A 16521-nucleotide genomic window follows, 5' to 3' on the forward strand; every position below is an offset into this window, starting at 1 on the left:
AAGCCTCTGGACGATCCCAGAAGCCTCTGGAGGGCCTCCGGAGGGGCAGGGGAGGCTCTTTTCGCCCTCCCCAGGCTCCTAAAAAGCCTCTGGAGCCTGGGGAGGGTGAAATAAGCATGTAAAAATGGGGGGGGGGTCGCATGTTGTGCGCGCATTCGCACTGGGGGGTCGCGCATTGCATTATGGGTGCGGCACGCCCGCACACGACCCCCCGGCGCTCCCCCCACTTGTGGCACGCGAGCCAAAAAAGGTTCGCCATCGCTGTCTTAAGATATGTTTAAGGTCATATATTTAATAATATATACACAAATAAAAGAAAAAGCCTGTAATCCAATTCTGGAATTTTTAACATAATTGTATATGTAAATGAGAATACCAAAACATACAGAGTTTCTTAATTAAATATAGCAGAGCAAAGGAAAAACAAATATTTGTAATTATCACTTACTGCAAGAAGATTCATAATAGTGTGACCAGTCTCACCAAACAATGGCTTACGAAATCTGACACTGAAAAGTGGACATGGATATACTAAAAAGAAACCCCCCAAAAATCATAATTAGTTTCTGAAATGTTCACTTAAACAGCTTTGTATATGTTGCTAGAAAAGTAGATATAGAAGATTAACAAGCTTATTAAAAGAATAGCTATTATTATATTATCACACATAAATAGGCAACTGGAATCATATCGTTTTAGTGCCCGGTTAAGCAAGAATTTTTATTAAAACAAATGTTCCTTGTGCTGAGTTAAAACGCCAGAGGTATATTGGGTTAAAATATCTGCTTTTTGCAGCAGCACTTGCTATGTATTTATTTACACACAGCAACTGCAAATAAGTACCAGTCTTTTTATCCATATTTAATCATTACATTGGCTTAAGTTTCATTTGTCTCTTCAATAATTACATATACAAAAGAAACACTAAACGGAGGCCAGAAAACAAACTGTCTCTATCCCTATATTCATTAATAAATATGCTATTAATATAATTGGCTCTATAACTGAATTTGCCTTGTTGCAATTCTTATGTGTAATAAATAAATAATAAATGTGTAATAAGCACACATACAGAAAAAACATGAAATATTATTTATTTAAAACTTTAAAAAAAATTTAATGAAAGAAAAATTTAAGTTATTAGATTCAAGTCAAGAAAAATCAAAACCTATGTCCACATAGTACGTTGATCTAATGATTAACTTACAATTTGCCCTAGTCAGTTTTGCTGAATAAGGTATCATTTGCTGGATTCACACATCCAAGCTAAGTCATAAAACCACACTGTACAAACAATGTGGCTTAGTTCACAGAACATATTATGCAAGCACATTGTATTTAGCTTAATTTGATGTTGGAATCATACCCGGTTCCTTTTATGTGAACAAAAGAAACTCCTTTCATAGAATAGAGCCAAAATAAAAAAACCAAAATGTTATTAACCAAAAGTGTTTCCACCCAAAAAAGACTCAAATTCTTCTGTGTGTCATTCCATAGGTTTTTCCAAAGTAGTATAAGAAATATTTCTAATTTTTTGAAAATAGGACTTACATCTGTATTCAGCTCCGAGTCTTAGCATGAGTCGGATTGGAAAGACTTTAGCCCAGGGAGTCTCCCATTTCTGGATAAGAATCCCAAATAAATATGGTGGGGTGGGAAGCACCAAGTCCTGCAGTGACTGATACGCAGGTGTAACATATAGGAAACCACCATGGTCCTTGCTACTAAGGAAATTCTGATTGAAAAATGAATGTCCTAGGTTGCTCACAACATTTCCTACAAAATCAAAAGTATGGTTACTTTAGCGGTACATATGCCACCAAAACAGAAAATTGCATATAATCTTATTCTACTAATGATCAAAGAACAAAATAAATAATTTAATGTTAAAACAGACTAATATTAAATTTTAATTAACATACTAAAGCAAAAGCAAATCAGTCTTTACTCACTTAACATTGCAACATTTAACATGCTGTATCATTTGTATTTCAAAACAATATTACTCCAAAAAGGTTATTCGTGTATCTAGAAGATTGACAGCTGATACTGGAATCTGAGCATCTTAATATTTAGGAAAAGTATAAAAATAAAATATATGAATTACATATGCTTAGGTTATGAATACATTCATTAAACCTCTCACGCTCTCTTGCTTTAGTTATCACCCTTAATTATTATTTCTAACAATCCATTAACATACAAGTTTAGCCTGACACTTAATAAGCTGGAAAACAAGAACTTCCACATACTGAAGAATACTTTGACTGAAGTAATGTATCCCTTACATTAGAACAAAGAATAAAGGCCACTGGCTTCTTTTGGGATTCCCAGACTTGCTTACAACCCTGATAGCCTACCAGGTACAACGTAGCTTTTGATTCCAAATTAGTCTGGTTAGGCACTGTCACCTAGCTTGGTTTTAAAATAGTAATGACAGTCAACTCATTACAGTAGACATAAGGAGTCTACATAATAATCTTTAAAAAGTTCACATAAAGAAGATATACAACTCTGGTTACAACTCACTGCGATTTGATAGAACAGAGAGAAAAAGAAAACTTGTTATACCACAAGTATGCTGGTCATAAATCTAAAGTGATTCCTCCAGATTATTTAGGAAGTGCTAGTGTGTTGTATCTATTTCTACTCACTCTATGGCCAAAGCCTTGTAAAATATTGTCGGAATAAAATCCCTGCATTATAGTGCCCAGTAATAGACAAGAAGCAAGATGAACTTCCTCCACTCCACTCTTAAATAACGCTCCCTCCTCTCAAAAAACAACTAGAGTTCACTGGTTTCGAGGCAGGAACTAAACTTTAATATAGCCAAATGACAATCTAAAGAGAATGCAAGCTGGCACTATTCTGTAATACATCATAAATTTTATCAGGTTCAAACAATCCAATCACTGTATGTATGTATGTATGTATGTATGTATGTATGTATGTATGTATGTATGTATGTGTATATATATATATATATATATATATATATATATATATATATATATATATATATATATATATATATATATATATATATATATATATATATATATATATATATATATATATATATATATATATATATATATATGTTTTTTTAATTGATTACATTTTAGAATCCTGACTATTAAAAAAATTATTTCTTACTTCCCATCTTAATTCCAGTAAAGTGCTGCTTGCATTCCTTTTGGAATGACATTTTGGAAAGAGAGAAGCTTAAACCCAACTGGCAATTCATTCAACAAAATACACATATCTGCATACCATATCTGAGTTGCTGCACTGACAGTTTTACATATTTGTCTCAAGGTATATATGCTCAAAAAAGCAAATAATGCAAATCATTTCTATTAAGAAAACATTTGTTTAAAGTTTTATTCTTATTTTCTCAAACAGAAACTTAAGAAATTCCAATAAGGGACCTGGAATTGTTTCAATATGACAGAGGAACCTTAACTCAATATTCACATTTGGACAAGTCCCTCACCACAGAAGAGTCTGTGGGCTAGATTAGTCGTAGCCTAGTTCTATTCTGAGAATAGTCCAGGTGATATAATTGGGTATGTCCTTCTATAGTGGGAACATCAGGAAAGTTTAAGTTTAAGAGGAAGAATCAGTAACTTTCTGCCTCGGAACATTTGATACTTGAGCTCCTTTGTACACGTTGAGAAATTCTAGGGTTGCTGTAGAAAATATCACAACTTTACAGGAATAAAGTAGCACAGACATGTGGTATAATATTCTAACACAAAGTATTACAAAGTATCTAACAGATACTTTTATCACAAAGTAGCCTAATTACTGCTGGAAAAAAATCCCTTTGTTATAATGAAAATCCTTTACCAATCCTGCCTTCTTTTAAACCATTGAAAAGTATATATAATTATGGATAATACTTCTATTCTAAGCAAATTTTCTATATATGAAAAACTATTATGATGCAATAATTAGATTTATTGCGTTTGTGCCAGATAATAAGCTGATTGTGATAAACTTTGGGTTAATCTAATGCTTTCTTTTCTCTTGCATATTATAATGTCAAAATAGATATTAAGTATGCTCTGTGCATTACTAAATGAATGTATGTAGGTGGTTATGAATCATGAAGTTCATCCACTCACAAAGCAATACTTTTTACAATCCAACACATAATTCATGAATTAATTTACTTGTGTGAACTAAAGAAATGTAAAATACTGAATCCTATCCAGGTAAAATTTGGCTATTACAAATTATTCCATCCCCAAATCATGTTTCTCAAATTTGTCTCTAAGGCTCCCTTCACAGGTAGAATTACTTTTTTCAGCAAGAAAAACAACAACCTGCATGTATGACTCTTGAGTTTTCTGCAAACATACAAGATGCAAATGCTAATCCAGAGGGGGTCTGTCTGTCTGTGTGTCTTTCTTTCTCTTTCTTTCCTTCCTTCTCTTCCTTTTCTTTTTTCCCTTTTCCTTCCTTCCTTCCTTCCTTCCTTCCTTCCTTCCTTCCTTCCTTCCTTCCTTCCTTCCTTCTTTCTTTCTTTTTCTTTTCTTTCCATGAGCCAGCACTTTGATTGTGCTACCAATCTTAGAAGGGAGCTTAGAAATGTGTGCTATTTAACTGAATACTTTGTAAAGTAGCTATATAAGTAGCTATGTTGCCCCAATTCTTCATTACTTTCTTGCATGTAGTAAACAATTAAATAATAGAAGTAAAGAATGGGAGAAAGTGTTCATGATGTAATAAAATGGTTCCATTAGTTTGTAAATGGACATACCCTATGGCAGCGATGGCGAACCTTTTTTGGCTTGCGTGCCATAAGTGGGGGGAGTGCAGGGGGGTCATGTGCAGGCATGCCGCACCCATAATGCAATGAGCGACCCCCCCCAGTGCGCATGCGCGCACTACAGGCGTGACACCCCCCCGATTTTTGCATGCTTTTTTCGCCCTCCCCAGACTCCAGAGCCTTTATAGGAGCATGGGGAGGGCGAAAACACCCTTCCCTGCCCCCCCGGAAGCCCTCCGAAGCAGTCAAAACGACCCTCCAAGCACTCCAAAGGCTTCAGGGACCTTCAGGCGGCTTCCCTGAAGCCTCCGGAGCAGTCAAAACAACCCTCCGAGCAAACAGGAAGTCCGTTCCTGAACTTCCAGTTTGCCCGTAGGGCTGGTTTTTTGCACTCCGGAGGCTTCAGAGAAGCTCATGAAGCCTCCGGAGGGCCTCCGGGGGGGTGGAAGGCTCTTTTCGCCCTCCCCAGCCTCCCATAAAGCCTCTGGAGCCTGGGGAGGGGGAAAATGGCTTTAAAAAAGGATGAGCTCAGCTGGCCAGCACACGCATGCGCGCTGGCCAGCTGACAGAGCAGCGCCTCACGTGCCCTGACAAATGGCTCCACGTGCCACCTGTGGCACGCGTGCTATAGGTTCCCCATCACTGCCCTATGGCAATTATTTCAAGATGGATGCTTCCAATCTCCTCAAATATTCCAAATGGGTTCAAAATCTCAAAAGGACTATTTAACCATTTTTAAAAGGTGCCATCAATCATCATATTTTTTTAAATGGCCACAGTTTTTACCTGCCAAGGCATCTTGATAAAGTTGCACAAAGTGGTTAAAAATATCCTTAGGTAAGCATTTTTCATCAGGTAAACATTGGAGAAGAATTACTATTTCTGATTGGCCTACTGCATGCATTCCCTTTGTAGTAAAGCACCAGCATTTCCTGTTCACATCTGTAAAAAATAACCAAAACAATTTTAAAGTATTAAGTGCATTCACACACTATAGAATGCTATTTGTTTATCAAAATAAATATTTTATAGCATAAGAGGTATGTATAAGGATCAGGAACATTGGTCAGGATGGTCAGGAGTTTATTTACTTACAATATTTATGTATTGCCCTAGTAAAGACTTTGAGTGATGTATAATAAAAGTACAGAATAAAAGCTACCAACACAATAATTAATAACACCTAAATGTATTTAATTCTTCTTGCTTCTGTTATTTTTCTAATTAAAATATTTTAAAAAGGAAACTTACAAAGTGCCACATAATATTGCATTCTAACCTAATGTCATCTTTTCTACGGCAACTATTAAAAATCATGAAATTTTATCAGATGTAACCAATTTACACATTTGATAATAGAAATGGATTTTAACAATTTCATTATTATTCAGAACATTAAATGGAGATTCTTCTCTATTACATTATTGCCATTTTCCTGAATCAAGAAATCAATATTACCAATATAAGCAGACTCTTAAAATTTCCAAATGTGTCCCTAATTTCCTCCTCCCCCAAAAATCCGACAAACTTTTTCTGAACTCGGCTAACAGTACCTACTAAGAACATGCCCACCATTAATGAAGAATAATTGTTTGCTAGCAGAAATATAACAGAGCATAAGTGTACTTAATAGATATACTGTATCTACTCCAAATAATTGGGACTTACAATTTACAATTTTAACCATAGACAATAAATTTGCATTTAAAACAAATACAAGAGGATCAGGGCCACCATCTTCCAGCTGTTGCATCACTGATATGTGAGATGGTTTTTCTTCTACAGTATAATCTAAAACAAAGAAAGATTATGTATCATTTGCCGAAAAATGTACAAGGTTTTGTGTACAAGAAAATCTATTATGTTAGACTAATAGTATTAGAAATAGAAATTCAGGCTATCAAATGCAACTCCATCCTCTGGGTAGGGAGTGAGGAATCCAAATTCAAGCATCTGTACCAAATGTTTAGCCAGGTGAACAAGGTCATTTGGAATTTCTTTCCAACACCTGATTGAAAGTAGCATAACATGAGACTGGTCATTTGGGCCTCAAGTGAGAATTATGAGTTGATGTGTTTGATGATCCATCACTTTGTTTTCTTGGCTATCCACATTGCTTTCAGGAGTCGCTAATATCAAAGTTCAAAGGCATCAATAATCTTTCTATTCTGCTTTTTAAAATTCCAACTTTTGCTGTTTGCTGAATGGCAGATTAAGACTGGAATATACGAAATGTAACAGTATTGAAACAAATGTGCAGTCTACCTATTAGCTGTTCTATCACATTTAAGGTTTTGCAAGTTATGAAAAACTTGCTAGATTATACCTGGAATAAATTCTCTTTTAACCTTAGATCTCTTTAGAAAGTCTCCTCAGGAAAGCTTCCCGATTCTATCACAAACTATACTTAGTCGGCTGTTGATTATGCAGAAGAGAGCCTTCTCTATGAGAATATTCTCCCATCTGGGAATTATGAAGTTTCAACTATGATGATTTTAAATATGCATGCATGTATGCTTTGGGTTTTAAATATTTACTTTTAACTGTTTAATTAATGCATTCTTAGTTTTTATGTAAAACTATCCTACAACATTGACGTGGGAAACATAAATAGATGACATTTCTAAAATGTCTGGATCTGAAAAACTAAGATGAGCAAAACCTCAAGAGCTATGAAAACAGTACGTGTGAGTACTAGAATAATTTAAACAATTGTTAAGTTATCACAGAAATTGGTGCTATGCTGATTAACAAAGATATATTTTCTTGTAATTAATTTTTTGTATTTAATATACTTAATTTTTTATACTCAATGAACATTCCATATTCTCCAATGATTTCTAGTACTTTAACCAATATAGTGCTACCACATAACTCCCACTTGTGTAAAACAAATATCAACACCTCATTAGGCATACCCTTATCCACCACTAACTAAAAGACAACCTGAGCTTGAAGAAAGTTCTGTATTATAGAAAGTTGCATTCTATATAATATTGCATTTTTCATTTATACGCTAGCACTCATCACTCACCTCCTTTTACCCCAGTAGAGATTAGAATTGGAGGAAGCCCGTCTTCTGGAATAAGATTCATTGCACTGCCAACTGGACTTCCAACCTGAGTTATATTTCTTGAAAATGCAACTGTGTTTTCAGTCTACAAGATTTAACAAAAAACATTGGTGTATATTTAGTCAAGCCCTAATCTCCTCACATTATGACTGGACCTTCCTTTGAAGACCACTCAGAACTGGTCCAGAATGCAAAGTGCAGGCAGGGATGAGCATGCCTTAATATGCCCATGTGATAGCTCCAAGAAGTTAGGCTGGTTACCTGCATACTTCCAGGTGAAATCAAGGTGTTGGTCATAACCTATAATAATAATAAATAATAAATTTGGATTTATTAGCCGCTCCCTTTCCAAGTAGGACTCGGGGCGGCGTACAATGGAGCATAAAACATAAAAAATATATAACAACACCAAACGTACATACATACACAACACACATACATACACGGAGGAGGAAACAAATTACATCAATAGACAGTTAAAAATCAGCTTTAAAATACCCCAATTGTAAAAACCCAAAAAATTAATATTTAAGGACAATTTAAAAAACAGTTTGGAGGAATGGGAAAATTACGATTGCGATTGAGCCAGGCCGGATAATTGAAAGAGGTGGGTCTTCAGCTGTACACGGAAGGAGCGGAGATCGGAAGTAATCCTGATGTTGCGGGGGAGGTCATTCCACAGGGCTGGGCCCATCACAGAGAAGGCTCTGCTCCTGGGTGTCGCCCCCCGACACTGTTTGGCGGACGGCACCCGGAGAAGTCCCTCTCTGTGTGCGCGAATTGGTCGTAGGGATGTGTGGGGCAGGATGCGATCCTGCATATAACTAGGCCCTGTGCCATGGAGCGCTTTAAAGATCATAATCAAAACCTTGAAACGCACTCGGTAGACCACAGGCAGCCAGTGCAGCTCGCGCAGGAGAGGTGTTACAGGGGAGTATCTAGTCCTCCCCATAATCACCCGCGCGGCCGCGTTCTGGACCAACTGTAGTCTCCGAGTGCATCTCAAGGGAAGCCCCATGTAGAGAGCATTGCAGTAATCCAGGCGAGACGTCACTAGCGCATGGGTGACTGTGCGTAGGGCATCCCGGTCCAATAAGGGGCGCAATTGGCACATCAGGCGGACCTGATGGAACGCCCCCCTTGCCACGGCTGTTACATGGTTGTCCATGGACAGCCGGGCATCCAGGAGGACGCCCAAATTGCGCACCTGTTCCATGGGGGCTAGTTGGACGCCCCCGATGGCCAGAGATGGAAGCACCTGGTTGAACCGGGAGGCCGGAAGCCACAGCCACTCCGTCTTGGAAGGGTTGAGTTTTAGTCGGTTGCCATCCATCCAGACCCGTACGGCCTCCAGACACCGGGACATCATTTCGACGGCCTCATTGGGGTGGTTCGGAGTGGAAATGTATAGCTGAGTGTCATCAGCATACAGATGATATCCCACTCCAAAACCACGGATGATCTCGCCCAGCGGTTTCATATATGTGTTGAACAGGAGAGGCGAGAGCACCGATCCCTGTGGCACTCCACATGTGAGTGGCCTCCGGGTCGAACTCTGCTCCCCTGTCAACACACGTTGCGTCCGACCAGAGAGGTAGGAGCCAAACCACCGTAAAACGGTGCCCCTGACTCCCAGCCCCTCTAGCCGGTGCAACAGGATACCATGGTCGATGGTATCGAACGCCGCCGAGAGATCTAATAGGACCAGGATAGAGGAACAACCCCTATCTCTGGCCCTCCAGAGATCATCAACCAATGCGACCAAGGCCGTCTCCGTGCTGTGCCCGGGTCGGAAGCCGGACTGGCGCGGGTCTAGATAATCATTTTCCTCCAGGTGACGTGGGAACTGCTGTGCTACCACACTCTCTACAACCTTCGCTAAAAAAGGAAGGTTGGAGACTGGACGATAATTGACTAGGTCCGTTGGGTCCAGGGAAGGCTTCTTGAGCAGGGGCCTCACCACCGCCTCTTTCAAGGCGGCCGGTAGAGACCCCTCACCCAACGAGGCGTTCACCAGGCCCAGGAGCCAGTCGCGCGTAACCTCCCAGGATGCCAGTACAAGCCAGGAGGGACACGGGTCCAATAAACATGTGGTGGGTCGCAGACGTCCACGCAACCTGTCCAAATCTTCGATGGCAACCGAGTCAAACTCCTCCCAAAGCGGTCCCTCAAGACTCGCAACGGGCGTCTCTACTGAACCACTGAAAGGGGTCCATCCCATCCGGATTTGAGCGACTTTGTCCTGTAGATAATTCCCAAACTCCTCTGCTCTGCCCTGTAGTGGGGCTTCCCGTGGTCTCTCAAACAAGAGGGAACGGGTCACCCGAAACAGGGCGGCAGGGCGGTTATCTGCAGACGCAATAAGAGCGGCGCAATGTTGACGTTTGGCCGCTCTTAATGCCACAAGGTACGTCTTCAAATAGGCTCGTGCCTGTGCTCGGTCAAATTCGGAGCGGGAGGATCTCCAACGACTCTCTAGGCGTCTCTTGTGGCGTTTCATCACCCTTAGCTCCTCGGTAAACCAAGGTGCCAGGGTGGTTCGTCGCCGCAGGAGAGGCCGCAAAGGCGCCACCCGGTCTAGGGCCCCGGTAGTCGCACTATTCCATGCGACTACCAGGTCCTCCACTCGGGGGCGGGTCAGGTCCACAGGAGGTGGCCCAAGTTCCGTCTGGAACCTATCCGGTTCCATCAGGCGCTTGGGGCGGAACCATCTAATACCTTCCAGTTCCGCCTCCTCGCGGCGGGGGGTAGCACCAGGGAAGTCCAGCCGGAGCAGTGAGTGATCCGACCATGACAGGGGAATAGTGTCTAGATCCCCTATTCCCAGATCACTCGTCCACTGGCCCGAGACAAAAACAAGGTCCAGGGTGTGGCCTCCCTCGTGAGTAGGGCCCTGAATTAACTGGGTCAGGTCCATGGCTGTCATGGAAGCCATGAACTCCCGAACCCCCTCAGACGCTTCTCCCATCGACGGCAGATTAAAATCCCCCATCACTAAAAGTTTGGGGGTCTCAACCGCCACCGATGAGATCAGCTCAAGGAGTTCGGGCAGGGCCGCTGAAGTATAGCGAGGAGCCAGGTATACTATCAGCAGGCCCAACTGCCTCCCTGGGCCCCATCTCACGACGAGGGACTCACACCCGGATGTCTGCGGCACAGTGAACTCTCTCGGCTCTAAGTCTTCCCGGATAATCACTGCTACCCTATAAAATCTTGTATGTCAAAGGCCTGGTTACTTGAGGGATCATCTATCTCAGCCTGGTCTGTTCAAGCCAAGAGAGTTGGAAGCCTTCAAGTCCCTTTAATTAAACAATGTCATCTATCAAGGGCCTAGATACATACCTTGTCATCTTGCTTGCCCTCTGGAGCAAGATTCAACCTGTTATCTATGTAACTCCCACCTAGCCAGCATTCTAAAATGCCTTTTTCCCCCAGACCTTGGATAAGGATTCTTTGGGTCTCTGTGTGTGGGCACAGCATAGCTAATCAGATCCACCATAATTTTTTGTTGGATATTTTGATAATTACAGTATTCTCTTTTTATTCTGTTGGTTTTATTGCATGTTGCCCAGAGTCAATTGGAATTTGGTGATGTCTATATCAAATAATTTAAATTAAGTAAAACTTAATCTAATCTTGACTTTACAAACAAAAGGTACAAAAACTGCAGTAAGATCTTATGTAAGAGAATCAAAACAACTAGTCTCTGGCCATTGGGGGCATTCAACTCGCCCCCGTGGAGCGGGCGCGCAATTTGGGCGTCCTCCTGGATGCCAGGCTGTCCATGGATGAACATGTGACAGCCGTGGCCAGGGGGGCGTTCCACCAGGTTCGCCTGGTGCGCCAATTGCGCCCCCTATTGGACCGGGACGCCTTACGCACAGTCACCCATGCGCTGGTGACGTCTCGCCTGGACTACTGTAACGCTCTCTACATGGGGCTTCCTTTGAAATGCACTCGGAGACTGCAGTTGGTCCAGAATGCGGCCGCGCGGGTGATTATGGGGAGTACTAAGTACTCCCATGTGACACCTCTCCTGCGCGAGCTGCACTGGCTTCCTGTGGTCTATCGAGTGCGTTTCAAGGTCTTGATTACGATCTTTAAAGCGCTCCATGGCTCAGGACCTAGTTACCTGCGGGATCATATTCTGCCCCATACATCCCTACGACCCATCCGCTCGCACAGAGAGGGACTTCTCCAGGTGCCGTCCACCAGACAGTGCCATGGGGCGGCGCCTAGGAGCAGAGCCTTCTCTGTGGCGGGCCCAGCCCTGTGGAATGACCTCCCCCCGGATATTAGGACCACTACTGACCTCCGCTCCTTCCGTGTCAAGCTCAAGACCCACCTTTTCCAAATAGCTGGCCTGGCTCAACCATAACTTCGTAACGCTCCTGATGGGTTTTTTAATTTAGTAATTTTAATTAAGGGAATTTTAAATTGTATTTTTAATTGTCTTTCACTTATAAGTCAACTCTCCTCCATGCACATATGTATATGTCTCTGTTCTTTTTGTATATATGTTTGTCTTATGTGTATTTTTATCCGTTTTGATTGTACGCCGCCCCGAGTCCTTCGGGAGAGGGTTGCGGCTAATCAAATAAAATTATTATTATTATTATTATTATTATTATTATTATTATTATTATTATTATTATTAGTAGTAGTAGTAGTAGTAGTAGTAGTAGTAGTATTCATATATATCTATGATAGAATCATCTTCCTTATAAATGGAGACAAAAACAATTTATTTCTACAATATATACAAAACATGAGTTAGAGTTCCCATGAATGTTAAACTGAAAGAATGGAAGTCATTTTCTTTAATTTCTCATTCCCATCTGTTTCAATTCTACCAAGATTGAACGGCTGTATCTGAATTGGCCACCCAGATCTGAGGATATTCCATCTTTCACCATGGATGAAGTAGCACTTCTCCCTTCAAGGATGATATGCAATCTGGGGGACTTCTGGGACTCACAACTCCTGCTTCACAAGTAGGTGTCAGCAGTAGGAAGGAAAACCTTTGCAAAACTCCATCTGGTGTACCAGTTGTCCTGTTTCCTAGATCAAGGATCACTCTTCCTCTAGTCAGCTCAATGTGCTTCACATGGGGCTACCTTGAAGACCACCCAAAAATGTCAACAGTTCTAGAATACAGTGACACAAAACAATAATGGACATGCCTCTGTATGTCCATGTAGCACCTCTGTTTTGCAAGCTGCACCATTGGTTCGTTTGCTTCTGTTGCAATTTAAGGTGCAAGTTATTACTCCCACATGGCATAAGGCCTGGCTATTTTAGGAATTACCTGTCTCCCATAACATATACCCAGCAGATTTGATCATGCAGAGTTGGCACACTCCAGGTTCCTTCAATTAAACAATGTCATTTATGAAGATAATGGAAGTGCAACTTCTCTGCAATAGGATCTGCTCTTACCCAAAGATCCAGATGGCCTTTACCTTCTATTGTTTAAAATAGCCACGAAGATATAGCTGTTCACTCAGGCCTTTGGTGAGGCACTCCATCATGCTTGCCATCTTCTCTTAGTATTATCTTTTATTGATTTGTTATAAGCCACCCAGGGTCACCGAGAGTCATGCAGCCTTTTTTATTATTACTAATTTTATTGTTGTCATCTCCCCTGCTGCTCAGGTGTGCTCAAACTACATACTATTAACCATGTTTTTTGGGAGGGGGGTTTTAGGGGGAGAGGGTGCTTTCCAGTTTAGAAGACACAGCCTGTTTCTCATCTAGTGCTTTAACCACGTCAAGTTGGCTCTACGCTGTATATAAGGAAATCTAATGCATTCTCTTTCCCGTGCCATTTGACTAGCACAATATAATATAATATATAATAAAGAAGGGCAGTCATTCACCTCTTCCGGCAAAGTGTTGTTGCTTATGGGCTTGCTTGGATCATGTGATACTGCAAGTGCTCCAGTGGAACTTGTTCCAGACACTGTTAATTTGGCTGCATCAGCAACTTCACCATTGGGTAAGATCCCATCAGCAAACCAAACACGTCTTTGTTCTCTAGGCTGACTCACTATAGAGAAAGATGAGATTAGCTTTATGAAAGAAATACATGCACAAGGTAAAATGAAGCTAAGTGCAAAGCAGTGATACAGAAATATATTTTCTAATACAATCTGAACAATATTTGTAAGGGTTCCAAGACCACAATTAATCAAACATCACAAGTTTGAATTGCATCCCAGGTAGGTTTTGCAGATATGTTTTAATTATCACTCATACATATGTAAGATGACTTATACAACCCCATGAGATCATTTGTCACCTAGATTTCATGGTTTAAAGAAGAGGCATAATTATTTGCTGAGAAAACTCATAATCCAAGGTTAGCTTGAAATCAGGTATTTTTGGCCTAAGCTAAATTTTATGTGGTGATTAAAATTAATAACAGGACTGACCAGGGAGGCTTACATTGTCAAGGATCCGTACCTTCAGCACCTGGATGCTTTAAGACTCCCACTGGGACCATAACTGTAGGTGGTGGAGAATTCAGCACTCCAGAAGCCTGGACTTGCTGCAAGGGAGGAATGGTAGAACAGTATTCAGCAGGATTGTTAGGATTGGGGCTCGGACTAGGGGCACTCAGCAAATTCTCCAGGCTTTGAGCTAAGAAAAGATAAAAATACAAAAAAGGTAACTGTTATCATGTAATCATTATTATTGATGAAATTTAACAGGTCACTGTTTTCCTTTTATTAAAAATACAGAAGTATGTTAGCCTAACAAACGATGAACTCATTAGCCATAGGAACTAAAGTTAAGGCGAACAAAGCAAGGAAGTGTTTAAGTTAAAGGAGTTAAGTATTTCAGATTACCATTATGGAATCATTAGCGCCATGAAACTAGAATCACAGAGCCAAGACTACTAATAACAGATTTTTAACAGCAATTTTGTTAGATTTTTTCAAACAATGTTTGATGAATTATGATTAAAATTGTCCTTATGTAGTAAAGATTGTTACAAGATTTCTTTTCAATATTTATACAAAGAAGCCAGAAATCCAGAAGCTGGTAGAGCAGAGGAGGAGAACCTGAGGTGGGACGACACTAAAAATTGTGTTAAGTATACACAGAGTTATTAAGTATGTAAAGAGAATATTCCATAGAAATACCATACAGAGAGGGTATGCTATTTCATCTCTATTTCAGGTCCCTGAAATTTCAGAAGGCATTCTATACAGTAGATGAGTATAGATACCATGCTAATACAACTAACCTTTTGAACAGAATTTACAACCTATTGGCAATAAACATAACAACTTAATATTATAGGTGTAATATATAGGTGTAATTCAACAGTGTTTGTAGGAGCTTGGCTGCCTCATTTAATGCCAGCTGTAGCTAACTTCCAGATGATCTCCTAAGGTAGCCTCACATACAGCACACTGCAGTAATCCAATCAGGTGGGCATTAGCACATGCATGACTGATATCAGCTTAAGTGTCATTTTATTTTAATTTATTAAATTAATGTCAAATGTAGTTAACACTATTTATTATTAAATCTATTTATTGTTCCACCCACTTTGGGTATATGAAATGAATTAATATGCTTATGCTATGCACATTTAAATGTTTATCTTTTTAAACGTACAAAACTATATTTGAGGAGATCTAGAAACTTCAGCTATAAGTTCAGAGTGTCAAAATAGTGGTAGCTGGCCTTCAGAATGTGTACTTTGTGATAAATATTTTTCATTCTTGACAAGTCAAAGTCAGTTTCTACAACTGACAACTGGATTTGTAAATATGTGGATCCAATCCAATTTACTGTAGGGCAACATATATGACAAGTACTATAGAAAATACATACCCATTGCACTATTCCTTTTCTGGGTAAGCACCATTATGGAAAGTGCAGAAAACGAATGAGAAGCAATGAGCAAAAGAAGTTAAAGGTAGGAGAGAAAAGCAAAGCAAATAAAGCCAAATCTAGCTTACACCACAGCCATTTAATATCTCTCTCCATTCCTTCCCATCTGTGCAAAATATCTTGGCTTCTACTATGTCTATATATTTTCTGTACTGCATTTTGTTCTTTAAACTTCCCATCTCTTTCTTTCTGAGAAACTTCAACCAACTACACCTTTCTCAGTCTTTTCTCAATTCATTCACTTTTGCTGTTTCTTGTGTGGTTGTGTGATGTGATCTTCATTCATCACTCTGTGTGATCACTCAATCCAAACTCATTAAATACCCATTCAGTTTTGATCACATTTTCTTGTTTTACCATACATACTTCTTAACTATGCCATTCACAAGCTTTCAATTTACCTTTATTTCTCCTGACATATCCTACTTCTACAAAGCAGAAGAAATATGTCCTTATACAAATAAATTACACTGGACAGCACAGTGTAACAGCCCTCACTCATACATTAGAAAGGCTCCATTAACCACAAACTAATGAAATGTGAGTATTGTTTCAAGTATATTACTTACCATTCATAAGTACCGAATGGCAAATTACACATACTCTGGCTTCCTTTCTATCCATATATAGCAATTTGCATTTCAGACTACAGCACGCGGCACAGAAAACCTTAAGTAAAATAAGAAAAAATATATGTTCATTCATATAACTAAAATCATTTGGACAGAATGCTCTATCTGTAGTTCCAACACAAGCATATTCT

At 40.0% G+C, this 16521-nt stretch overlaps 1 protein-coding gene across 3 annotated transcripts in view; it reads right to left on the reverse strand.

Moving 5' to 3' along the window:
• The window catches only part of ZFYVE9 (zinc finger FYVE-type containing 9), a 53935-nt gene that overhangs the window by 19236 nt on the left and 18178 nt on the right, over positions 1–16521 (reverse strand). For all 3 annotated transcript variants that reach the window (XM_081947242.1, XM_081947241.1, XM_081947243.1), the window contains exons 5-12: positions 16328–16427; positions 14316–14492; positions 13730–13899; positions 7812–7935; positions 6446–6568; positions 5564–5719; positions 1552–1776; positions 449–531 (exon numbers count right to left, since the gene is read on the reverse strand). In XM_081947242.1, coding sequence (XP_081803368.1) covers positions 449–531; positions 1552–1776; positions 5564–5719; positions 6446–6568; positions 7812–7935; positions 13730–13899; positions 14316–14492; positions 16328–16427 — 1158 coding nt within the window. The remainder of the gene's footprint in view (positions 1–448; positions 532–1551; positions 1777–5563; positions 5720–6445; positions 6569–7811; positions 7936–13729; positions 13900–14315; positions 14493–16327; positions 16428–16521) is intronic.

This window comes from Natrix helvetica (assembly GCF_964273705.1).
Source record: "Natrix helvetica genome assembly, chromosome: 3".
NCBI lineage: Eukaryota > Metazoa > Chordata > Lepidosauria > Squamata > Natricidae > Natrix > Natrix helvetica.